At 52.3% G+C, this 25882-nt stretch overlaps 1 protein-coding gene across 3 annotated transcripts in view; it reads right to left on the bottom strand.

Annotated features, from left to right (window-relative positions):
• Nucleotides 1–25882, bottom strand: part of LOC118784006 (vacuolar protein sorting-associated protein 13B-like) — a 281109-nt gene that overhangs the window by 6791 nt on the left and 248436 nt on the right. For all 3 annotated transcript variants that reach the window (XM_036537972.1, XM_036537973.1, XM_036537971.1), the window contains exons 43-55: nt 16241–16396; nt 14172–14435; nt 12579–12662; nt 11576–11751; nt 9858–10028; nt 6887–7094; nt 5655–5843; nt 5388–5534; nt 4457–4737; nt 3848–3975; nt 2242–2441; nt 1506–1624; nt 7–794 (exon numbers count right to left, since the gene is read on the bottom strand). In XM_036537972.1, the coding sequence (XP_036393865.1) occupies nt 7–794; nt 1506–1624; nt 2242–2441; nt 3848–3975; nt 4457–4737; nt 5388–5534; nt 5655–5843; nt 6887–7094; nt 9858–10028; nt 11576–11751; nt 12579–12662; nt 14172–14435; nt 16241–16396 (2911 nt within the window). The remainder of the gene's footprint in view (nt 1–6; nt 795–1505; nt 1625–2241; nt 2442–3847; nt 3976–4456; nt 4738–5387; nt 5535–5654; nt 5844–6886; nt 7095–9857; nt 10029–11575; nt 11752–12578; nt 12663–14171; nt 14436–16240; nt 16397–25882) is intronic.

Here is a 25882-nt window from a genome sequence, read left to right as displayed (position 1 = left end):
ACTCACCGGCCCTGAAGAGTGCTCCGGCGGCGTAGTGCATGGCGAGTGCGTGCACCAGCTGGCGCGCGGTGGTGCAGAGCGGGCCCCTCTCGAACAGGGAGAAGGACAGGGGCGTGTGGTCGGAGGCGATGTAGAGCTTGAGCGAGGCGTGGATGCTGACCAGCAGGCTGACGGGCTGGATGCACAGCCTCTGCAGCTGCAGCGGGGACACCAGCGCCCGCACCGACTGCCGCACGGGCTCCGGCAGCGCCTGCCCGCTCCGCCCGCCGCCCGCCCCGCCCAGCGCCGTGTCCGGGATGTAGGTGTAGAACAGCGTCTTGATGTAGTAGACGAAGGTGTCCTCCAGGTAGAGGCGCGCGGGTTTCAGCTGGAAGGTGAGCTCATCCAGGCGGTGGCGGCCGTCGCCCGACAGCGTGAGGCCCAGCGACAGGAAGCAGCCGCTCTTGTAGTCCTCCAGCGCCTGCAGGGACAGGGTGGGGTTGGCCTCGCAGCTCCAGGGGGCCGGCTCCGCCCTCTGCTCCTGGCACAGCAGCACGGGGAAGTGGAAGCTGGCGCGGTTGTACAGCTGGTTGTCCACCTGCAGGCTGGCGCAGTGCAGCTGCAGCTCCACGCCGCAGGGCTCGGGCAGCCCCGCCTGGGACGCCGCCGGCTCCGCGGGCGCCAGGTTCAGCAGCAGCTTGGACAGTGTGAGCCTCAGCAGCTCCACCGAGCCTGTCGCGCTGGTGATGTCATCACGCAGCGCCACGCTGGCCTCGCTCAGCAGCACTCTGAAGGCCAGCGCCTGGCTGGACGTCCTGTGAGGGACACACGTGTCACTGCGCGCATTTGTGAATGAATTCTCTACAACTGCAGCCTGGTCAGGTGACAATCTTGCAAATATTACTTGACAAGTAGTTAAACTGCAGCAGTCACAGGATCATTTCTTTTTCTAATGTCCTTAGTTGTCTTATTTGTATCTTTACATCCTAAATAAATTTTACTTTACTTACTATATGAACTGAAATGAAATACAAGTCATACAAAAGGAGGTAATACTACCCTCCTGTGGTGGAAAGCAAAATAACATGCACATTGGTCCAAAGCCAGTAATTCAACCAGGACATATCTGCAGTGACCAGTAAGTTCTATTATTCTAAGTTCTTGTAAATACATATGTGCTGTGAGGAAGGGGTATGGGGTGTACAGTGTGGGGTATAAAGTGTGAGGGTGGGGTTTGGGCGTACAGTGTGGGGTGTAGGGTGTATACTGTGTGGTATGAGGTGTGAGGGTGGAGTTTAGGAGACAGTGTGGAGTATGGGGTGTATAGTATGGGGTATGATGGGTGAGGAAGGGGTATGGGGTGTACAGTGTGGGGTATAAAGTGTGAGGGTGGGGTTTGGGCGTACAGTGTGGGGTGTAGGGTGTATACTGTGTGGTATGAGGTGTGAGGGTGGAGTTTAGGAGACAGTGTGGAGTATGGGGTGTATAGTATGGGGTATGATGGGTGAGGAAGGGGTATGGGGTACCTGTGGTGCTGGCTGATGACAGAGTCAGCTCTGCCTTCTGGTGCCAGTGTGAGTGTTATTGTACCACTGTGGTGCAGGACGTCAACATACAGACAGCCAAACCCTGGGAGGAACACCACCTGCATGGATACATACACATGCCGTGAGTAACACACACATTCACACGCTCCATCAGAAACATACACATACAAACAGATATACTCCAACACCCACAGACAAGCAGATAGACAAACAAACCCAGAGACAGACAACCATACATTCTCACAGACAGGCAGACACATACAGTTTTCTCACAGCGCTGGATCGTTTAGTCTACCCGTTCCTGTGTCTGAGTGAAAATGCTGGTGGCAGACTTTGCCAAATTGGACACGAATGCTGGCAGTTTAATTTGAGATGAAGAGGAAGTTCCCACTGAGTGCTAACCTGGCCCGTCAAAACAGCCCTGACCCCTCAACCTGACTCTGACCACCCCGAAATCCGAGACAAATGCCCTCACATGAACCTGCAGCCTCCCAGACACAGCCAAGCCCTAACAACCAGCCCACCCCACTGAGCACACCGTACGGGACAGTCCAGAGATGACTTATACTATATATACATATACATATGCTCTACCAAAGTACTTTCTTATCTGGACTAAAATCTAAATTGAAATCTCAGAAGCATCTGCCAGGAGTTTTTTCCACCCTCTTGTGGTGGAAAGTGGTATAGTGTTGTGAATGAGAGTGAAAGGGACCTGAGTGCCGGGGCAGTTGATGTCGATGGGGTCGGTCCACTCCTCAGAGCACTGCACAGGGGGCGTGGCCCTCAGCAGCAGCGTGGGCAGGGCCTCTCTCTGCCGGCAGTCAGGAAAGCTGGAGAAATGGTGGTACAGCTCGTGGTGCAGGGAGGAGGTGGCAGGGACCGGCCGACAGTACACCTGCGTTCTGGGGGTGTCTGAGGAGACATACACATGCATACATGTATGCATGTATATACACACACACACACACACACACACACACACACACACACACACACACACACACACACACGAAAACACACACAGGCAGTGTTATGCACAAGTCTTAGACACAGGAAGCTCCCAGACTGAGCCTTGACTTAATTTAACCAAACCTTGTCAGAACAATGTTTTTTATGCCCTGGTCTTAGAGGACCTCTATGTAAACTGGATTTCTCAGATCATAGTTCTGTGGAAAACCTAAAACTTTATTGCTCGTAATATTTATTTTGCTGAGATGCACTGCTGGAGATGTTCCTCTTATAGCATTTCAACACAGGTGGGAAATCTCAGTGAATTACACACTCCTTTCAGTCAGAGACCTCCAGTGATTTAAAGTCCTGACAGAAACCTGGTCTCTGAAACAGCAGACATCTGGGCCTCCTCCCTCTGTGAGCCTGCCCGTCACTCAGATGAGCATGCGGAGGGGGTTCACAGGAAAGGGGTGCAGCTTCCAGCGCGGACGTGTGGCTGAGCTCCTGTTCAGCTGGGCCGTGCATTTGGGAAGCGGAACAGGAGCCGGGGACATCCCCCTGCACTCATATTCGGATTTACGGCCGGTCCCTGCAGGTGCTGCTCTCTGCGCATTCCTGGCCACGCTGACAGGAAGGGGTGAGCCCTGCGTTACATCACGTCTGAGCTTTCCCTCACTTCCTGTGCGAGGCCCAGGTGAGCGGGCGGAGCAGGGGAGCATTACATCAGATCACAGTCGCTCAGCGGACGCTCTTATCCGGACCCACTCACATAGGCTCATAGCCGTCTACACGCTGTCCGTTTATACAGCTGCATATTTACCGGTTACACAGCTTCCCCTAGGGTGCAAATGCAGTGGTCCACCTGCCACTTGAACCAGTGACCTTTGGGTTACGAGCCCTGCTGTTTAACCACTACATACTACCTGCTGCTCAGGGGAACAGGTTGTACAGTTTGAAGAACTCCCCAGGATCTCTCCTGAAGAGCATTCTGTTCCAAATGATGTTTGAGGAAGTGACTTGGGTCAGGCTCCAGTTCTTTCAAAGCACACAGCAATGACCCGGACAAGTCCTGCTGGGCCTCAGTCATCAGGCTGCGGCCAGTTTGCGCAAAGGTCCACAGTGTCAGCCTGAAAGCTGCGCCCTCAGATAACCTGGATCATTTTACTATGTGTAGCAAAAGGCATCTGGACAGCGTGTGACTATAAACAGCAGTATATAATGAGAACATGAGACATTAGGAGGGTGATGGAGTGGAACAGAACAGGAGGTGCCCGGTTTGGACCAAACATAGTCCGTCCCAAATGAGCTGTGAGGGGTGGGGTTTGAGTGGGACCCAGGAGGAGGGTGACCTCCCTGCGCCTCCTTACCTCTGTGGTTCTCCTTCAGCAGGAGCGGGATGGGGCACTTGTTGTGGATGAGCATGCGGGGGCAGGGGTCCTCGTTCAGCGTGACGTAGGTGACACCCATGTGCTCTTGGTAGGTCAGCACCAACGGCCTGCAACACAGGAGATGCGTCATCCCCCCGCTGCCACCCACCCGCCCCTCCCCCCTCCATCCGTCTCCCTTGGCGTCTCCCATGGCGTCGCCCGGGGCGGCGCGGTTATTAAACCCAGTTGCTGGGATCGGCACGGAGATCGTAATGCAGCTGAACAAAGTATGAGCGTCTGAAAAAAACTGACGCTGTTAAAAATCACTTCTGCGCTCATGGGTCCAATTACGGCTGATGTTTTTATTGGAACCCCAAAGCTGTCCAAACAGTCGTTGGTGAGCAGGGTGCCCTCACACTTCTCAGCGCCTGGCCCTCCCTCACCCCCCCCACCCCCCTGCTGTCTCCAAGCGAGAGAGAGGGGGGGAGAGGGGGAGAGAGAGAGAGAGAGAGATGGCAGAAAGGATGAGCCTGTTCCTTTGGGCTTCAAAGCTCCGTCTTTACAGTACCAAACCCCTAGGGTCTCTGGCCTTGGGGCGATCCCACCTACCTGGTGAGCAGGCCAGTGTGGGGGCAGGGCCCTGTGGGCACAGCCACACTCTGCCGGGGGAAGTCAGGCCGGATGGGGGCCGGCAGGCTCCAGGCCCCGCCACCGGACTCCGCCCCTGGGGCGGAGCTGAAGAGCATATGCCTGAGGGGGAGCGGGGCCTCCGCCTCGGCCGGGGTGCCCTCTCTCAGCAGGTCCCAGCAGGGCACGGACACGGGCTGGGGGGCTGCCTGGGTGCCCCCCGGCGGCAGGGCAAAGACCGTCGTGTCAGGGGGGTCATAAGGCTACAGAATGAGAGAAGGAGAGAAGAGGAGGGAGAGAGGAGAGAGACAGACATCATTGCCACACACTGCATTGGCACACTGTGCCCTAATCTCCCCTCTGCTCACTGAGATTCGTGCTAAATTGGTAGCAGAGGTACCACGCTGCGCTGGGTTTAGCAGCCAGAGCGCAGGCGGTACTTTGGTCACCACGCATGATGAAACCTACAAGAAAAGCATTCCTGGAGTCGTTTGCGGCTTGTGTTGTTCTTAAGCTCCTCTTGTTTTTGTTGTCGTTTTTTTCCCTTTCTCTTTTGAAATAATTAGTGGCAACTGGCAAACTGTGCCATCCTTCTTAAAAGAATGCCGAGACTCGTTAAATGACCTCACGGCGCTTTCATGGGGACATGGACCAGATGACGAGCAGAACCTGAATCCAATTTCTCTCTGTTTGTCTCATGTCCTCCAGAGAGCTGCTGCCACAGGATTAAAATAGCTGAGGCAGGAATGGAGGAGCAACATGATCTGATGGAAAAAGACTGGGCTGAGAAGCCCGTTCCCCGCGCGATGAGCCTTTCTGAGGACACGTCCTCGTGGTGTGAAACTTCCTGCTATGACCCGAGTTGATCCTTTTGTGAGGGGTGTGTGCTGGGCTGCTGTCGCAGGGTCAGTACCTGGTCTGCAGATCCCAGGGCGTGGTCACACAGCAGGGGTCTGTAGTAGACGCAGTGGGGCGTGTTGTTCACCAGGACGGTCCTGTCCTCAATTTGCAGGATCTGGATGCCGTGTCTCACCGACGACGACACGCAGAACTGGCACAGCTGTGGGGCGCAGACAGATCAGCTGCAGGACACGGGCACGGACAGGCTGGCACGTACAGCTGACACAGTACACATTTAGGGGTGCTTCCACCTCGCTGGCAACACCTGGCGATAACCCACCTTCTGGTGGCTGGGGGCGGCTCCCAGCGTGATCTCGGCCTCCACGAAGCCCTCCTCATCCAGGGTGAGCACATCCCCGCCTGCGCCCTCCTTCCAGCGCGGGGATGTGAGGTCGTGCACCAGCTTTAGGGCGGTGGACTTGTGCACCGTGTTGGTGGTGGCCCAGTAGATGCCGATCTGGAACGCCTCCTGCGGGGGGAATCAGAGCGTATGAAACCCTGTGGACTTCTACCCAAAACACTCAGAGTTCCAGCTGCACCCTGGCCAGCCCCGTGGCACACCGGCCTTTCGGTGTCAGGTGTTGAACGAGCACAGCAGTGTGACGTCACCTCCCAGTGATGGCACTGGAGACCAGCATTACCACAAAGAGGTGTTCTGTACTGAAGCATGTGACAAGTGACAGCCTTGAGGGGGGGGTGCTGTGGGGACCTCACGGCATGATACTGCATATGGGAGCGACAGACTCTCAGACGAGGTCCCCCCTCAAGCTTGGTAGAAGCAAGGAGGGGAGGAGAGCGTGTCCGAGCGTGTCCCGGCCACACAGAAATCATCCCTGACTGTCCGCTCCACAAGATAAACAGAGTTGCTAAAACAGAGACGCACGTTCCACACCGCGACTGCCAATTCCTCTCTGGCGTTACCTAATAAATCGCCGGCGCTATGGAAACAATGCTGTATTTGTTTCTGTTTCACAGGCTATTACACGTTTACGGCTGTTGTTTGGTTTCCTTTAGCTGAAGCGTGTCTTGCTCTTGCCCTTTCATACACTGCGTTTCTCACTGGTGCACCGCTGATCCAGGCTCTAAGTGAAACACCCTTTAAACAGGAGAGAGGGCCCAGCCTGCCCGCTGGTGTGTTCACTACGGGCTGCCTGCCCGGCTCCCTGACAGGAGATGTTATTCTCACGGCGCATCGGCAGCAGACATTCCCATGTTCTGATGTTGAATATGTACACTTAGAGTAAGAGGCGCTCTGTGCACACTAACACGGTAAAAATACATTGCTTCATAAAACAAAGCAAAACAGAGCCGGGCAGGGAGAGAGTCGGGTCTTTATGTTCTGTTTCATGTGGCTGTTAGGGGGGATTTTTAGATGCGACAGTTTTCAGTTTGGAGCAGATACTTCCAAAAGCCAGCTGCTGGTCTGAAGCCGTGCATGATGGCAGAGGGCCCTGCCCCTGGAGCTCTGCTGGGCAGGGTGGGGGGTGTATGGGATGGTTTGGGCAAGCTCACCTTGAAGTTTGGTGGCACGATGACCTTCCCAGCAGGGACCTGCAGCACGATCCTCTCGCCCTCAAACAGCCACAGGTCCCAATGGGAGTGGTTGGCCAGCAGGGCCCAGGGCAGGAGCTCGATCAGCAGCGTGTTGAGGCCTGGTTTCCATGCAGACAGCTTCACCTGCATGGGGCTGTCCCACTGAGTGAGTGTCTCTGAGCCCGGCCTGCAACGGACAGCACACAATTTATACAGTGTACACACAAATACACACACACACACACATACATCCACACTTACACACAAACACACACACACACACACTCAAAATACTCAATACACACACATACACAAACATGAGCAGCCAGCATCACCCCATCATATCTTTAGTTATCGTGCTGTTGTGGAACAGCAGATAGTAACAGAAATATAAAGGCCTCTGACTCAGCGCAGTTCTTTAAAGGGAGTCCAGTGGCTCCGGCACTTAAACGCCAGCTTTAGTAGGCTGCCAAATTCTTCTTGCATCTAATGACTCCAAGTGTGAAAACGGGTCCAAAGAACACACATGCAACGTTCTCCTCGATTATATGGCGGCGCGGTTCGGTGAAGGGCCTTGAGGTGCGGACGAGAATGTGCAAAACACATAAATCATATTACTACACTCACACAAGGTGTTTCAAAGAAATCAGCCTGGCGGCTTCTGTCAGTTCTCCCAGAGCTGCTCCGACGGCCCTGAGTGTGGAATCTGACAGCCGCAGTCTCCTTCGGTAACCGCTACTCCCAGACCGCTACAAGCTGTTTGCTTAATGATTATGGAGGTGTTTCTCTCATGCCCGCGCCAAGTGGAGGGAGCAAAAATAACATTCACCACTGCCACTTCCCGTGCCCCCGAAATGCAGGAAGTCGATGGGGTGGTTACGGTATAAAAGTTTAACCTCAAATCAACATGCGCGGCACAAACGTTATCTGCAAGGGAAAACATACTAATTAACTGCCCTTCATACGATTCCCGGCTGGCATTTAAAGGCTGAAACCGGTGCTAGTGCTTGTGCAGCGCTGCGTTTTGCTAGCAGCAGCGGTTTTCTTGGCTCTGAGCGGACTGTCACATCCATGGGAAATGTGCCTTGGCCTTGTGCTTTGTTATAAAGTCTGGATCACAGGGGAGAGAGAAAAATGAATGACAGAGTAATTCAATACCAAACCACCAGATACCAACTCCGGGGGGACGGTACACCAGAGGAGCAGAGCTACAGAACCGCAGAAACTCATATGGCTAACATGCCTGGGCTGAGATCTCTTTGTAACAATGCCTGCGAAAGCATATGTGTGTATGTGTGCGAGTGTGTGTTATCAAGATGTGATTTTTTTTTAGACAAAAGGACTGTTCCCAGTCTCCCAGTGTGACATGCACACATCTGTGTGCGCACATACACACACAGGCACACATATAAACACACACACACATAGATGACAGCAAACAGCTGGGCTAAGCCTTAAATGAATGTTAGGCCCCCCATCACAGTGTGAGAAAAGGAGTGACAGCGGAGGGGCTGAGGGAGACTGACAGTTTTAAGTCTCGGGTCTTGGGGAAGGCCGCAGCAGGGATCTGCTCTAATCTTTTGAGGGATATCTCTGCGATGCTTCGCATGTCAGAGTTTTACAATGTGAAGAGTGAACAAAGAGACCGTTTTCTTTATGAAAGAAGCTCGCCTTTTTGCTGCCTGCTAAGGTCCTACTACAGAACGCAGTGGGTGTTTGATCAGTTTCATTCACGAAAAGAAAAACTTCTAATGTAATGACAGCATATTGTGAGGAGAGCAATGACAACAAAACCTCTCAGTTTTTGACCGAAACAGGCAGTGAAATGATGAAACGCAGTATCTTGAATAGTTTGATCTGAGCTGACCATCAGCCAGCAAGCTGCCAGACAACAATCTAGGGACTGAGCAAACTGCGGTTATGTGACCTTAAATTGGCGGTCCTCTAACTGGGCAACTGAGCAGGACCAAACTGGAGCAGATTGTAAAGGCAGATCTCCCTCAGTCCAGGAGAATGTCTGACAAAGGTGAAGGGAAGCAGCCACAGCTTCTCACATGGAAACTACATGACTGAACGGACCGATGGGGAGCCCTCCTTTTGGGCAGCGCGTTGCTGAGTTTCCCCCTTGTTTCCCTGCTTGTTTTCCTCCCTCGGTTTCCATGCTTCCTCGAGCGCCGCGGCCGGAGGAGCAGCTGATCAGCAGATGCTAATACCCGCGATGACACCGCTGTTTGTTTCCTGTTCAAGACCGGGGGGATCTCCACGCCAAGTTCAACACGGAGCCCATCGCACAAAGCAGGCCCACATCCCCGCTCCGCTCCTCCGGAGCTGAGAGGCGGTGGACTCAATGACCCGCTCGCTCCACTCATCTGACGACACGGCCCATGGGGCGGGGGCCGAGAGGCACGGGGGATGGCCCACCGGCCCTGAGGAAACCACGCGCATAGCGGTAGGCTTCTGATGAACTGATAGTCAGCAAGGATGAGTCCGCTGGCAGAGGCCCTTTGGAAGCACCTTACAGCATTTTTCAAATCAAGTTTCAAGACAGGAATGTTTTATTGCATTTTCCGCCTGCTTGCCTGTCCTTCTGGTCTACTGTGCTGGACAGGGTTGTAAGGCCTGACGCCAGCTCCAAGCTCAATATGCAGTCAATGAACGCCGTGGTGGTTGTCCCCTAGTGGCCAACAAAAGACCTACACAGAGTTTATTCTCATCATAAAAGGACATCAATGATAAACACATGCACCAGTTGGAAAACGACTGAATATCCATTAACCAGTCAGTTCTTGCGATTGCTTTTATGGGAAAAGCCAGAGATCAAAGCAAGTTCCAGCTTTCTTTTCAACAGGAACAGCCAGGCCTGGACTCTGCCGTTCTGTGATTGGTCAGTGTGAGCCAGAGTGAGACTTGAGTGGACGAACAGAGGGTAGAGGACAAGAGAGGCATGTACCTGTCGGAGTCTTTGCTGACGTAGGGCCACGGGGGCTGGGTGGAGCTCTTCTCCCCATAGAAGTCAGACAGGATGTGCCCCTGGCTGTCCCCGCCCACAGTCTTGTTGACAATCTGCTTGATGAGGCCAGTGGAGATGGGCACGGCGCATTGCGAGGGGTCGTCTTCCTCCCTGCCCCAAATGACATCACAAAACGTTTGTTCCTCACACTGCCCAGAATCCACACACTCACCCTGAGCAGGACAAGGACGACAAGAGGACAGGTCTCTCCATTCAGGTAAATCACAGACTACATCCAGCATCACACCATGGCCGGGCACACAGCTGAGAAAGAAACTCAAAAAAAGGGAAGATTTTTACATGACTGGATATGGCCACATCTGAGAGGGTTCAGAGGCACAGCAGAGCTAACAGCCACAATCACAGCACTGAAAAGAAAACTTATTTGTAAAGACAAATTTAGATGACTGGATATGACCAGGTTGGAATGGGTTCAGAATGACAGCACAATCACAGCACTGAAGAGTTCACTCTTATTCATAAAGACAAATTCAGATGACTGGCTATGAAATACACATTTACAGGACTGGTTGTGAGTGCCAGCTGGTATAACATTTAAAAGCAACCAAGCATGGCTGAACGCCTGCAAATGAGCCACATTTCAGATTGAGAGCATCTCAAAACCGTGGCACGGCAGGAGCCAGGGCCAATGTTCCTTTCATGGCAGGTGAAGGCCCAGGAGTGAACCCAGCAGTGACCACGATGAAGCTGGAATGTCTCGGCCCGGACCGTCGTTTTGGTGTGGCTTCCCCCAGTCGCAGAGGACATCCCAGCACTGGGTCAGCTTCAGAGGAATGCCCCGCCCCCACGGGCCATCGGCACGCAAATTAATAGAGCCCATTGTGCTATAAACAGAAACGGAGCTATGGGCCTTGGAATAAAAAAATAACATAAATGCAATGATGGGAAGCATTTCATCTATTTGGAGACCCAGCGGGGACCCGTTCAGGCTTCTGATTCTTGTCGGCCTCATATGTGGTTTCCGCACAGTGAAAAGATATGGGAGCAAAGACACAACAGATTGGGTTAGCTTGTCTGTCTGTCTGCTCGCAGGAACCGCAGCCCCGGCTTCCTCCCCCCTCAATAAAGGCCACAACTATTTCTAATTGCAGGAAGGAAAATCAAACTGGTGACCAGTATACATCTGAAACATGTCTGGTGCGGGGATCTGGGGGTGAGGGAGAGGTTTGGGGTGAAGGGTGCTTTATGAACGCACAGTGGACAGCGGAGAAATCGCGTTGGATACGTGAAGCGGGAACGAGATGGTTTGTTTTATGCTTTTGTTTGTCTGAGAAGAGGAGAGAAATGTGTTGACGAGGTGGTGTGGCGTGCCTGGGGGCTCATGGCAAAGTTTCGCCGTGGCAGGTCATCAAATACCCGCACGGTGATGAAGTGCCGCGGCACGTTCTCTTTGGGACAGAGGAAACAGCCCAAAGCCAAACCTGCAGTTTGTTACAGTTTTATCTGTGTGGGGCGCAATTACGTCTGAGCCTGACACTTTGGGATGCATGCTGTGGGAAAGCAACTGCCTGCCAGTACGCTGGTTTCCCAGAACACACACGAATTCGCTGGTTTAAGTCCCGCTGTCTCACGGGGGGTCGAGGGGGGGTGAGATGTGGCAGGCTGTCACGTGTGGAGCGGAGCAGTGAGGCCCGCACCTGGCCTGGAAGGTGAGGTGGTGGGTGAGGTCAGACTCCACGTTCAGCAGGGGTTCCTCATGGCCCTGTCCTGGGATCATCTGGCTTTCTCGCAGGCCCAGGCTCCTCTTCTCAATGTGGATGATGACGGGATCAGGCAAGTGGCTCCGCATGAGGAACAGGGGGCTGAACACCACCTGGGCAGGAACGCACACACACACGGCCATCAGGGTGCAACGCACGCACACACACACACACACACACACACACAACCATCAGAGCAGGTCCAACTTACACACAACACACATGCAAACATGTGGCCACCAGGGCAGGTCCTGCATGTATACACACACACACACAGAAGAACTCTTCGGAACATGTGCACTATAATTCTCCAGACTTCAGAGTAAGTTGATGTGATGTCTCGCTGATGGCCAGCGCTGATATCCCAGCGGTTTTGCTGAGAGACAGGCACGCTCTGGGTCTGTGCCGACAGTATGTATGGGACCCGAGGCCCACAGGGAGCTCAGTGCAGTGCGGGGCGACAGTGGAGAAGCCCCTCTGGCCCTCTAATGTCTATCCGCTGGGACAGCCAAAACTGATCGCTCTGTTCTAACTCCCCACCACAATCACTGCAATCTCACAGCGCTGTCTGAGCAGGCTTACCACATGGAAAACAGACCAATTTCATTCTCCTCCAGCCCACTTTCTGCAGACGGGGGAGGGCCAATACAATGCTTCCATATGCATGTGTTGTATGCAGTGGAAATCAGTGACACACTTCAACCATTATTCAATTTTGGTGGGAGAGATTTATCGTGATCATTTGGGTGTGAATCACAAGTGTGTTGTGGAACTGCAACCAAAAACTACAAGCCCTTATGAGAAAAAAAAAACACTCTTCCCCTCATTGGAAAGTTGCGCCACACTTTCCTGCAGGATGAACAGGCCACAGAAGCTTTGTCTAAACATTTAAGTGATGTTTTTTAGGCAGTGTGGGCGGGAATGTCCCATGCATACTTACCACCCTCTGCTGCATGTGAGAGTCGGGTTCGATGGTGAGGAGGGTGCACCAGACGTAGAGCAAGGAGCCGTTGGAACAGGGAACCTGAGGGGAGAATCAGCCCACACCGTCAGGGCCACCATCCGCCACCTCACTGGAGGGTGATGGGGGACTGGAGTTGCTGCCACCTTCATTTGGTTATTGCAGCTGTTGAACACCAAACAATTTTCCCAACACAACCAAGATGCCAATCCACCTCTTATTTATGAGGTGTTTACCCTGTAAGAAGAGCTCCACTCTCTGATCCTTTGAGAAATTGAAGTCTCACTTTTGACGCTGTTGTAGCAATTCATTTTTATTGTCCCTGAACACTATGGCTCATCAGAACAATTATAGATTCTAGATGATGTCACTCTCACTCCAACCCTCTGGTCCAGGGTGTGTCATGCCCCCTTGTATAAGGGGCAGGGAACGCTTACAAACATGTGTCAAAATGCTTGTACGATGTACCATTCTGTGTGCAGGAACAAGCAGAACAAAACTACTGACAACAGCGTATTAGCCTCGGTAACTAACAGCACGTTTTCTTTAAGGCCTGGAGACACATTATCGCGTTCTGTACCCAACTCCGTCCCTAGGCTTTCTTCTGCTGTAAAAGAAAATCCCCCCAAATCCCTGGTACTTCCAACACTGAACAATGGTAAGTCAAACGATAGTTTTAACTGTTAACGCTGGATAATAAGCCAGAGTGGCTGGCGAGATCTGAGGAGATTTAAAACCTGCAAATTTGCCCTTGTAATACTTAATACTTTTAATATTTCGCTGGTTTTATTCCCCTCTACCCTCGCTCCTCGTTAAGCCTTCAAGATGCCAGGGGGCCGTTAAAAGATTTTTGTAATTTACGGCCAGTGTGGGACTTGATTTATAAGTGGCTAAGAAACCGAGGCACAATGAACGTTCAGTTCCGAGGCTGGCCTGAGTGTGTTCCCTCGGACGGAGGCGTAGGAGCTGGCCGGTGTCGCTGTGCCAGGCTGACCCTTTATCAGCGCACACAGAGGGGCCGAGGTTTCTGGCACTCTGAGCGGGTGGAACGGACGGCCACAGCACTGCTTAAGGCGTGCTGGTGTACGTACAACTACACGCTTCCCCCTTAGGGTTCATTTTCAGAATGGGGCTTTTTCCAGAAAAGCTGGAAAAAGGGAGATGTGGTGTCATGGAGGACGGCTTGGAGAGACGCCGAAACAGATGTGCAGAGACAGATCACCGAGCGAGAAAAAGCCAGAATGATTTAGGGGACCTTCTGAGGGAACAGGCCTGTTCAAAGCCACCACCTGTGCATTTTCGCATCCTGTTTTTTGGTTTGTGCCGCAACTCAGTTATTCCATCCGGTAAACTGTGTTCCTGATTTCTCAAAGGAGTGTTTGGAAGCATATCTCCAAAAAAAAAAAGAGAGCTATGTAAATGATTCCGCAGTGCAAATAAATACCCCAGCCACTGTGGCCAGTCCAGACTCAACAGAGAGGAGCTCTTCCTGTGCTGGTGGTCCTGAGGAGTAAACAGCACGCAGGAATGCTGGGGAGCAGGAACCGGGAGGAGAGGGGCGCCGGAGCTCACCTGCACCACGGAGCTGTTCCCCTTCTCCTGGCGCTCCAGGCGGACATCCTGAGACCAGTCCTCGTCCCCGCGCGCGCGCACGCACAGCTCCGTCATCTCCGCGTCCTCCAGCACGTAGGAGGGCAGCTTGCGGCCGGCGGCCAGGCAGTCGGCGTGCTCCTTCACCACCGTCTGCCCGTCCGGCCCCACGTAGTGCTGCACCACCCGCAGCTCGATGTCCTGGCTCAGGTAGCTGCACATCACCTGCCGGCCGCAGATCACGATCTGGGAATGGGAGGAGGGGGGAGAGGAGGGGGGGTCAGGACGGAAAGGCACGGTCCCTCATCCCTAATCAGCAACAGGGCCTCCGCAGCTCCAGAGCTGTCGTGCCTGCCGTTATTAAAGCCGCCTCAAATGGATCCTGACGGCACTTTCAGCAAGTGATTGATTTCTTGGGTCGCTGTCTATCACTGGAGAGCTAGCAGGGGCCCTTCTGGCAATCAGATGGCTCCCTAAACCGCCATCCCCCTATCCTCGTCGCTGGGGACCCTTCATCTGGAGCTGACGGTCCTAATCGTGCTCAGCGGTGATGGCTTCCCCCTCCCCGACGCTCCGCGTTCCTCGGTCACGGCAGCGCTAATGAGTCTGGGAGAGAGCGGCCCGTAATTAGAGACGCCTCTCCCGCTCATCCATCATCCCCCCCACCTCCCCCGTCAGCGGAGGACCCTCTCCTCACGCCCAGAGGAGCGCTTAGACGCCCGGGTGGCCAGAGAGGGGGGGCTGAGATCTCCCCGCCAGAGATCTGGATCTGCGCTTAATCCGCTAAAACAACACCAACAATGTCACGAGGTGTCTCGCTTAAACGCTGCGAACGCTATGCGGCGTGCCAGGAGGAGATGCTATCTCTGACCGCGCCGCACATGTTTCCCACCACAATAGCAAACATCCCGTCCCCACTAACGCGCTGTTTGTGAAGGGGCGCTTGCGATCGCCGGCCTGCTGAAGAGACAGGCACGGACAGGACACAGGCACGTGTAACGGAAAGCCTCAGCAGGCCTCTGGCGGCACTGCCAGCCATGGAGGAAAGCTGAAACGCGTCCATGATGTGAGAAGCATCATCTCCTGTTGCTGCCACTGTCACAATCTTCTGGCTCGTATCGTGAATTAAATGTGACCAGGGCTCATACCCCATGATTTGCACCAATGAGAACAAGATGTACACAGTACATGGAACAAACCAGACAGGAATGCGAAGCCCTCTGTTTTGTCTGGAGGCTACAGAGACATGTGTGACACTTGACAATATTTACATAACAAAGTGTCCCCTCTTTCTCCACTGGCATCTTTTTCAAAAGAAATGTTTGTGTGTTTTGAGCTATTTAAACATGATTTACAGATTTATTCTACTGGTCCGTGATGTTTTGTTTTAATTTCTGATTAACGCTGAGCGAATGTGATGTTCGGCTCGGGAGTTTGAAGCGACTCTTCTCAGGGCCGCTCTGGGAGAAAGTCACGGGTTTCCAGCGGCATGACAGCTGGATTGACACGCAGGAACAGGAGAGAGAGGCACAGAGGAACGGTCAGCCTTTGCATGGCCTCAGCCTGTGGAGCTGGAAGCGCATCGAGGGTCAAATAACCGTAGAGAGGGAAACGGCTGGATGACAGAGCACCGCCAAGTGGCAGACTGGACAGCCTGCAGATGCACATGAAACTCATGCAACAGAGCGTCTGCTGGACAGGAGGCTGTCAATAAGACCTACAGCTAGGGGGACAACAGATAACACACTTACAGAGCACCAGCACTGCAGAAAACATGTCGGATCATATCTGTAGATTCTGGACAGGATTGCGACTGTGTGTATGCCTCGGCGGACTAAAATGAGACTGTTACCATGCTTTAGACAGCGGTCCTAAACTGTCGATCGTAAACCTGCCTGCCTTCACAGACATATCCGCTCTTTCAGCCGGTCAGCACACAGGTTCTGGTCTGACAGATCGGGGCAGAGGGAGAGAGGACAGGCGCGGTCGCCCTCTAACGGCGAATGGCGGCGGCAAGGGCGAGGGGAAGCAGGCCCCGGAAAGGCCCGTACCTGCTTCTGCACCCCGTTGAGCTGCTGGATCTTGATGATGAGGGAGGCGGTCCTGCCTTTGTACTGGATGGTCCGCAGCAGGGTCCCCACGTTGTCGACGCTGAAGGGCTCGGACCAGCGCCAGTTCCCCCAGCCCTCGATGCAGATGTGCAGCAGCTGGGAGGAAGGAGACAGACACACACTGAAAAACCAGTTTTTCTGCCCCTTATTTAGGCCTGTTCAAATGGCAAGTAAACAAAAGGGGCTTTGTTTAAAGATCGCTCGTTAGGAAAAAAAAAAGTTCCTGTTTACTGGTCTGAACATGCTCTGAAACTCCACGCTATTGAAGTGCCTGCAGAATGGGTCACACAATAAACTGGTTGGAAAAATGTGGATGATTGGGAAGCATGTGATAATCACATGTGGCTGCACTTGTATTCCACACTTTGAAATAAGATTCAGATTTCTTGTTATAAAAAAACTAATTTCTATATATCTATCAGTGAAGGCAATAGTGCTGTCAAACCTGGACAAATTTTCAGGAACTATAACCCTCCTCTGTGGAAGTTAGCACAGGAGGAGGCATCATCATTACCCTTACTGCTGAGGTATGGCTTGCACATGTGACATCATGTTCAAATGAAAAACCGATCAAGTGCACTACTGGTGTTTCCAAACATTTTTAAATGTGTCTAATAACCCCTGACCCTAAATGGACCCAATTGTGTCAAGATTTTCTGCCAACATCTTTGAAAATAAATAAAGAGTAAAAAAAAAAAAAGAAAAACACACTTGTGCACGCACAAAGCACTGGACAAAGTTCAGATTTACACTCTGGCCTCTCGAACACTGTGGAAAAAAAAGTCCTCTGGAGGTCAGACATTGAGCAGACCCTGGTCAGGGCTTTTGTTTCATCGAATCTCGGATTCTGCGGCTTTTTGAAGACGTATTTTATTTCAATAACACTTCCAATCAAGGCCTGAATTCAATTTTCGGAGATCATCCTCCTCCTCTCGTTTTCAAAATGGGAATGACATAATTTCTCAGATCACAACTCAGAGTTTCTCAACGGGAAGTGGCAAAGGGGCGTAAACAGTAACTCAGGCGAGGGCAGTACACCTCTGGCCCATCTGTGAAGCCACATTTGTTATTTCAACAGTCCCCCCCTTTTCCATTTTATCATGCCTGTGGCTACGGTTGACCTTTAGGGAGAAGCCATAATAACGTCTCTCTTCAGACTTCAAATGGCTGCTGCTGCTCTTGTTTTAGTTAACGTCGGGCCAAGAGGCAAAACAGTGACACCACCGCACCGAACACGTATGAAAACAAAAAGCGAAAATGAAAGGGGCTGCCAAACGATTTTTTGAGTCCCAGTCCGGGACGCTGATAAAACGTACAACATGTCCTCTGAGCTGTTATCCCTCCACCCCCTCCCCGGCCCGTCAGAAGTCAAAGAAGAAACAGCGGCCAAGTCATTCCGCGAGGGCGAACGCCTTTGTGGAAAACCCAGGCTCCTGCGAAATATCGAGGCCGTTAATATGTCCAGTGTGCGAGTGTGACTCAGTCAGGCGGGCGAACGACAGTGGGCCAGATTCAGGAACCAGCTAGCCAGCTCTTTGAAGCTCCCGGCAGTGAAGTGGACCAGGTTCATAATCACCGGACATCTGCATATTCATAATTCATCAGGACCTTTCTAAGCGCTGCACGCTCTCAGAAACAGAGCACACTTGTGGGTTGGTCTATGATTTCCATGTGCTGCAAGGCCACAGGCGAAGGGCAGACGAGGCGTTTGCGACAGAGGGGACTGATGCTGATGTCACACTGTCCCATGGGAGAGATGCGTCCCGACTCCACGCTGTGAAAGTGCTCGCGGGCTACAGTGTCATGGTGTGAAACTGTTCCCTGCCACTTCTGTAATACGTCAACCCTTCCTCACGTCCCTCTCCCCTCAGATTTCAATCTGATCCTTCTGTAGAAGAGCTGGTAGTTAATATTTGCTAAGAGTAAGTTCTGAGGGGAGAAAACTCCAGAACACATTCTTAGCCATTACCCTACCTCCTCAAAGATTACAGGGGCTGCACTGCGATTGCTATTGGATCCGTTCCACTGCCGGGTTCCAGTGCGCTGCCGGGCTCTAATTTAGACTGGAACGAACGCGTCTGGTTGGGGATTATTAGAAACCGGTAGTTACGGTTAGCTCCAGTTAAATCATGGCAGCTTTAATTGTAACCCTGACTGTAACATTGACCATGGCCTTCTCCGGCCCGAGCGCCAAATCCGACCATAGTGGAGCAGAGTGAGTGTAGGTACAGTGCCATCCACAGATAGATTCGATCATTTTATTTGTTCAACTTTTACGGACAAATGGCTTTTAATGTGAAACGTGATCTCACGGAAAGTGATGTTGCAGTTTCACGACCTGTCACCCAACCAAGGACAGCTACAGTAAACAGGAAATGCCCCCCGCAGCGATGCTAGTAAAAACCGGGTGCATTCCTTTGCTATCCCTCTTGCTCCATACGTCCAAAGAAAACGGATGTATCTCCCTCTCGTTCCCCGAAGGCCACACCACGCAGACAGGACAGGGAAAGCAGATTCTCCAAGCTAGCGACGAATTGCTAGCGGAGACCAATAACACAAGAGCCAAGTTTCAGCATCAGCAATCAGAGCAGCGCGAACTCGCTACCTGCCGGAGACAAAGGTGCGACCGGATCCACCTCAATGTGTCTCCCAGAAAGAAACCCTTGCCAGCATCTGGACCGATCCAGACCGAACCAGACCAGCCTTGGCTCCCCGAAGACGGAACCGCCAGTGAAACCACCCACAGGACCTCATTTCATGAGCTACAGTAGGCTGTTAACCCTGGGCATAGGACTTTGCATAGCTTAACACCCGATTGTTAGCTACATTGATGAATGTTGTACATCCGTGTGTTTCAGATCATTACGAGTAACGCAACTAGCTATGTTTCGTTGTTCCTATCTGATTTGTCACACACTATTCACCGCACAGCGTTAGTTAAGATACCACACAGAGACGTAGGGTCTTTGTATGCGTATCTTCTTGCTAACCCCGGTACCTCCTTTTAATTTGCATAAAATAACCCCGTGGTTATCAATCGTCCGAACACATCCTGTACCAGACAGACGTTATGTTCGCTCACACATGCACATAGGCAACTCAAACTCGCCGCCACACGCATGTTCCTTTGTTCTCTCTGAACACGTGTGTTCAGCAACCACGCGCAGCACACGTGCACGCGTAGCACACGCACGACCCAGAACAAAGGAACACACACCCTATGACACGCTCACACACTAGCGGAAGACATTCACTCGAACCTACACATAAGTGTAAATACATACACATTCACTCCACTCATTGTACATAAATGTGTTGCATAACTACTTTGGTTTTTATATTTCAATAAAGTTCCAAATTAATAGTTTAGTATATTTTATGAGACTGATATATGAAACTGAGACTGATATTTTATTTTAACCACTATGATAGACACCATATTCAGTATGGCGCCTCCATGTGTTTAATTTAATTATCACCAACATAATTGGTACCTCATGTAAGGATATTCCTTACACATAAGTGGTACTCCCTCTAATTGTAGGCATTGTCTCTACATAATTGGCATTGCCCGTGTGAGGAAGACTACCTTCCCCCTACATGAGCGTGGATTGGGAGTGTGGCCTTCTGGGAAAGTGCTTCGGGAAGACCATGGCCAGGATGATTTTCATACTTCGCAGCTGATAGTGTATGTGGAGAGTTCCAGCAGGCTGTAAGCTGCTCGTCCCTTGGCCCCAGCTTTCAGGACTAAAGCAGTAAAGGCCCACGGTCACGTGCTGCCTCATCACCTGGAGGATCTGCACAGTTTTCGCAAATGCCCATGATCTCAGCAGACTGCTGCCAAAGGCATTCATGTGTGCCATCGTATGATATATTTTTTTTAACTGATTGTTACTGTTGGAACAGGTATAAACGGGCTGCCTTTGCTGTAGGTTTCACATTCATACAGCTCCCAGATTCATCACTAACCCCTTAATGTCAAAATATTGAACAAAGACCACAATTTGCCTTTTCCCAGTATAACTCAATGATTATTGGAATTATTAGCCTTATAAGTCCTGCCTTCCTGTTTTTGTGGCATTGTTAGCAAGGATAGTGTTGCTGCCATGGAAACGCAGGCGGTGTAGCGCATAAACATGCCCGGCTGACACATTTGCGGCCTCCCCTGTAATGCCATTAATTATCCAGTGAGTCAATTAACCGACAAAACACCCACCCATGTGATTAACAGAGCGTCATGTCTATGCCCATCACAGCGCTGTTTCACGCTGCCATTTCAAAACATTTCCCTGAAAAACCTGCCGTTTCCCTGTAAAAAATATGAAATTTAAAAAAGGCCAAATTCCTCATGTATGAATGCTTCGCTGAGGCCGAACGCACCCCTGAGACATTCCAGGAGATGCTGGCCAATGATTCAACACGATGATCAAATATCCCGTCGCGCGTGTTACACCAAGAAAATAAAAAAGACAAACAAAACAAGAAATAACTCCTCAGACACTGCTGGCATTTAAATATGCGAATGCAATCGGGAGACGAGGAGGGCGACGGCCACCACGACCGCCATGAGGGAGGAGCCAGCGTTCCAGAACTCTCACAGGGGGAGCGCCGGACCGGGCCGAGGTGGACGCTGCAGCGCGAAGGCGATGCCCGGGGTCTGCGGCTGAAATTGGGAAATTGGAAGCATACTGGCCCGGCTCGCATTGTTGTCGCGCAAGTGCGCACACAGAGACCCCGTTGTCTTGCGACTGGGGAGCGGGAGTGGGCCGCACGCTTAATGGGAAACAGGTTTCCCTGCCGAGACAACAATAGGCTCTAAACGCCGCGTCCTCCCGGGGCCCGGGGCCGGCCGCTGTACCATCCACCCCGGCGGCGGAGGTGGCGGGTCCGACGCGAGGGGCGGCCGTCTGCTCCCTTACCCCGCTCCCGGCCGCCAGACGGGACGGGGAACATCAAAGAGCACATTTGCAATTTAATAAAGACGTTTATGGCCGGCGGAGAGCAGTGAAACAATGGGGACACGGGGGGTTCACTCCTGAAAGAAGAAACGCGCCTTCTGTGGGCCTGACGCGGAATCCCAGACATGCCGAGGTCGGACTGGCCGGGGGGACCGACAGAGATGTGCTGTCTGACCGCGGACCCGGGCCCGAACCGCTCCAATGTGAGTCACCCGCTCTGTCCGCGAGCATCGCTAGGATGCCGACGTTAGCTGCGGGCTGGACTGGAATTAAAGGAGCGGGCCGCGGTCACTTCCATTTCAACCAGACGTCTGAGTGCCTTAAAGCGCGGGGACCTCAGAAGCACACTGGCTTTGCGCTGGGTTTATCGCAGGAGCACCTACACGGATTTGTTGCCATTGGATACGCTTGCACAGATTCAGAGACGACTGCCTTCGAGTCAGAGCTCGATCTTGGCCGGAGCATTAAGGTACATGTCACTTTCCATCAGAGCAGCAGTCACAATAATGTAACACTTACACTACAAGCAATCAGATTTGAAAGTCACTTGAAAACTGAAAATCAACACTCTTAGGCATGGCTTATGACAGCCAGTGGAAACATCAACATTAATGTCAGGTTTTAAACTTAACTGCCAGGTTATTAAATAGACATTAAAGGCTTTATTCACAGCTTCCGAGCCAATTTAAGGTGCTTATTCAATGCAGAGTAAGTCCTACAGCTCAGACCCGGGTTCGAGTCTGAGCTGTGCCGCTCACTGTAGCAGCAGACTGCAATTAGCTTCATTCTGCTGGAGCAAGGTGGTCCTCACTGGCCAGGGTCCACTTCTGTGCTGCTGTGGCAACCTCTAGCAGCTTGCAAGGCACCTGCGAGCTGCTTGGACGACATCAATGGAAATGCTGCACTATAGGACTTGTAGTGTGAAAAACAGCAGCTGGCTGAGTGTTTCAGGGGATTGCACATTTTCCAAAGCATGAAATGTCAGTTGAAGATTCTGGCCTATATATCTCATGGGTAAAATGGAGGTAACAGACAGACACAGTGTACACAGCTATAGTCAGTATACTTCACTGTTAACTTGATAAAACAGCTAATAACCACAGCCAAGAAAACGACAGTCAGCACAATAGAAATGATAAAAGTAGACACAGAAGGATCTGCCATATACTGTATGAAATAAACTGATACATAGAAAGCCGCATTTAAGACCACAGTGTAATTATAGTAGCGAGCCATGCTTTAAGCACTTCAGACCAAAGACAGATAGATGGGTCTCCAGTAGCAGCTCTGTCACTCAACAGTCGAGGGCGTGGCTGTTGTAAATGGAAGGAACATGAACCCACTGGCACTGCAGCAAGGCATTGTGGGTGCACAAAATTCTGTGCTTCATAAAAACTTCAAAGGCATGTTAAAGACTAAACAGTTTGTCCACCCCACCGACCAGCCGGGCAATTCCCAGCTCACAGAAAACAAACTGTGTCACAATATGAACCACTTACACAGCTGTCCATCTGTCAATCAATGCCACATGTATACGCCCACTTCCACAGAACAATGAGATCAGGGGCCTTTTCTACAAATCTAAACCACAGGCCAATGAAGTAATGAGCTGACATTATAATAATGCAGTCACCTGGTGTTTGGTGGTGAAATGTAATCACTCTGCCTGAGTGAAACCCTGTGCAGCAATAACGCAGCTCTGCGGTTTCTGTGGGAGTTTTGTAAAGGGGGCTGGGGAATGCAGACTGCCACAGAGCGCTTCCCAGCCCGTGTCACTGCTCGGAGGCCAAAGGTAACGCCAGGTGAACAGCTCCTCCACGAGGAGCAGCACCGCCAAATAAAACCCACCTGAGTGACTGACTGAAACGGAGCAGAGGAAGGCTGCTGGGCACGCTAATCCGCAACATGTCGTTGCGGTGTTCCAGCCAGGGGCCAAACACGCGCCCCTGGATGCAGCCCCGAGCTCTCCGCGCTCCGTCACATGCAAACTCCCCTCTCCTGACTCTGACATTCCATTAATAAAGAGCTTAATGAACTACGCTGGCCCGGCCGGCAGGTGTTGAAGCATTTACTGCGAGTGGTGCCAGTAAAACGAGGCGTGTTAACAGAAATATAACGGTAAAAGCGGTTTAAAAATAGAGGAGCCCCCTTCCCTTATTTGTTATGTTTACGAGGTAACAAGAGAGGCCTTGTGCCGCTACTGGCCCGCGCCGAGCCGGCTGTGGAGCATGGTGAGAGGGAACCGTGCCTCGTCACCCGCTTCTTGTGGAGAGCCGGGAGGAAAAATCTATGCCTCGGCAATTGTTTTAGGAAAGAGAAGTATATTTTCTTAAGCACTTACACAAGGGCTTGTTGGGGAATTCGCAAGCAAAAACAAACAGATGAAAAAAAAAAGAAAACACGAAATGTGCCCCTTCTCTCTCCGCCCACCCAATCAAAATTATAGGGGAGATTCATCGCCTCGTGTCTGTTTAATTTTAAAGCCCTCTCATGCATAAATTGCTCCGCTTGCGCAAAACGCAAATCTCACGGACGATTACGACGCAAAAACGAAAACGAAAACAAATACGGCTTGCCAAATCAGCGCAGGAAAAACAAACAGATGTAAGTGTTGGGATCCAGGGAGGAGCACAGCCGTAAAAATAGACCTCGTTAGCTGTACGCGGCGGAGGAAAGCGAGCCCTGCGTCCTGGCCAGGGCTTTTCCGAAGTCCCTGCGTTCTCCCCGCCCCCGTCGGCAGGGTAACCCCGGCTCGGCCGCGTTGCCGGCGTGTCGGTGTGTCAGCTTGTGCGGAACATCGTCCGGAGAGGCCCGTATATCTGTTCGCACTTCATGAAAAGAATTAGGGAATGCCAATAGCAGGCCCAGATAAATCAGCCACGCTGGAGCCCCGTCAGCCCAGCGGTGCTCTCCTCGGGCCTCTGCACAGCCCGCCATGTTTGCAGGGGAAATACACTCCCCCTGGGCGGGGGGAGACAGCGGGGAGTGGAACAGATGAGCCGTCCCTGGCCGTGTCTTCCCTGATTTAAGCCTCTGTGCTGCGGAGGGAGGGGCGAGCAGGAACAGTGCGAATTGCGGTGGTCTCTGGCTGTCCAGTGGGTGGTGGTGTCATGACAGCAACACAAACACAGTGTTTGATGACATGCAGCACGTTTCAGAGCAGTCAGTGCTGACACGGAGCGCGTTCCCTTCACCCTCCCTGTCAGGATGGCCTAATTCACTTCTCTGCAGGTGAAGCTGCTCCAAGTGAAACTACTGTAAAATACGAGACAAGAACGGAACCACACCCGCCAATCCAGCCGGCATTCCAGCGGGAAGGTCACCTGTCCTTGAAAGAACCTTCTAAAATAGGCCTCGTCAATAAAACCTTGATAGATGGAACCGATTTAGTCTGTCACTCGATTACGGGGCCAAAGCCGTCACCGTGAAAAACGATAAATGATGGAAAGCAGGCCAGCGTGGCTCAGAAAGCCCGGAGCGGCAGGAGAGCAGCTTCCCCGGCCCTCGTTACCTCCAGGCCTGATCCTCTGCAGTCTGTTCTCATTACCTGCGAGTCTGAGCCCACCACAGGCTCCTGCTCCAAACACAGGCGCTCTAACCACCAACTAATGAATGTGAGCTCTGCGTCTCACAGGCCCAAGCTGCGAAACACGCCTGCCCGCTTCAGCCCCAGCGCAGCTCGCTCCCATTAAGAGTGTTCCTCGCAGGCGCTTAAAAGCTCTTCCAACGGCGAGGTCTCGTTCCCCTTCCTAAACCACACCGACCACAGGGATTTCCATCATTCTGCGTATCCCGTACGGAGCAGCCAGACATTTCAACCATCCCAACCACACGAGCACCATAAAAACAGGAGGGGAGCATGCCTGTCCCCGGTGTCCCTGGCAGAGGATGTCATGTGACACACCCTTGCGCCAGCACAGCCGTCACCCTGACAGTCCAGGGGCCCCGAGGGAGGGGTTTTAAATTAGCAGGGTGTGAAGGCACGCCGGGCCCTGGTCCGGGGAAGCCACGCGCTGATAAAGACCAGGCTCAGGGGTGCATGGCGAGGGGCTGACCCGGTCCCCGCGTAAGCCTCGCTCCCCCGGCTCCCACACCGCCACAGCACGGCCTCCCCAGCACCACCGCTCCAACTGCTCTCTAACACTCTAACACTCCCCAGCACTCCTGTCCGTTTAAGGTTTCACTACAACAATACTCCTTTAAAATGTTTAACTTTGAGAGTGGCAGGAGCCCCCAACATACATAAGCAAATAAATGGAGAGGCATGGGGGAGCAGCAGAAAGCCCATGTGCGAGACGTGTTTTTTATGTTTTAAATCAGAATGGGGGCCTGTTCACAGAGTGACCCCACATTCGGGGATCAAAAAATCATCCTCAAACCCAGCCAGGAACCCAAGTTAAGTTAGCCAGTCAGACGCTAATGGGGTAGGGGGTGTCATGGCCTCTGCATCCTCCATGGTGTCCCTTTCTGTTACAGGAGCCCCCGCCGTTCCCTCCCTCCGATGTTACCCCACTGGGTAACCTAATGTCCAGCAGGCGCTGGGAGATGTGGAGGGGAGGGCTGGATCATTTCACAGTTATTGCTGGATCGGGACCGGCCCGGAGTGGGACACAGGGGTCCGGTC

This window comes from Megalops cyprinoides, chromosome 10 (assembly GCF_013368585.1).
Source record: "Megalops cyprinoides isolate fMegCyp1 chromosome 10, fMegCyp1.pri, whole genome shotgun sequence".
Lineage (NCBI taxonomy): Eukaryota > Metazoa > Chordata > Actinopteri > Elopiformes > Megalopidae > Megalops > Megalops cyprinoides.
Note: the sequence above shows the minus strand (reverse complement) of the source record. Positions and strands in the feature narration are given on the sequence as shown.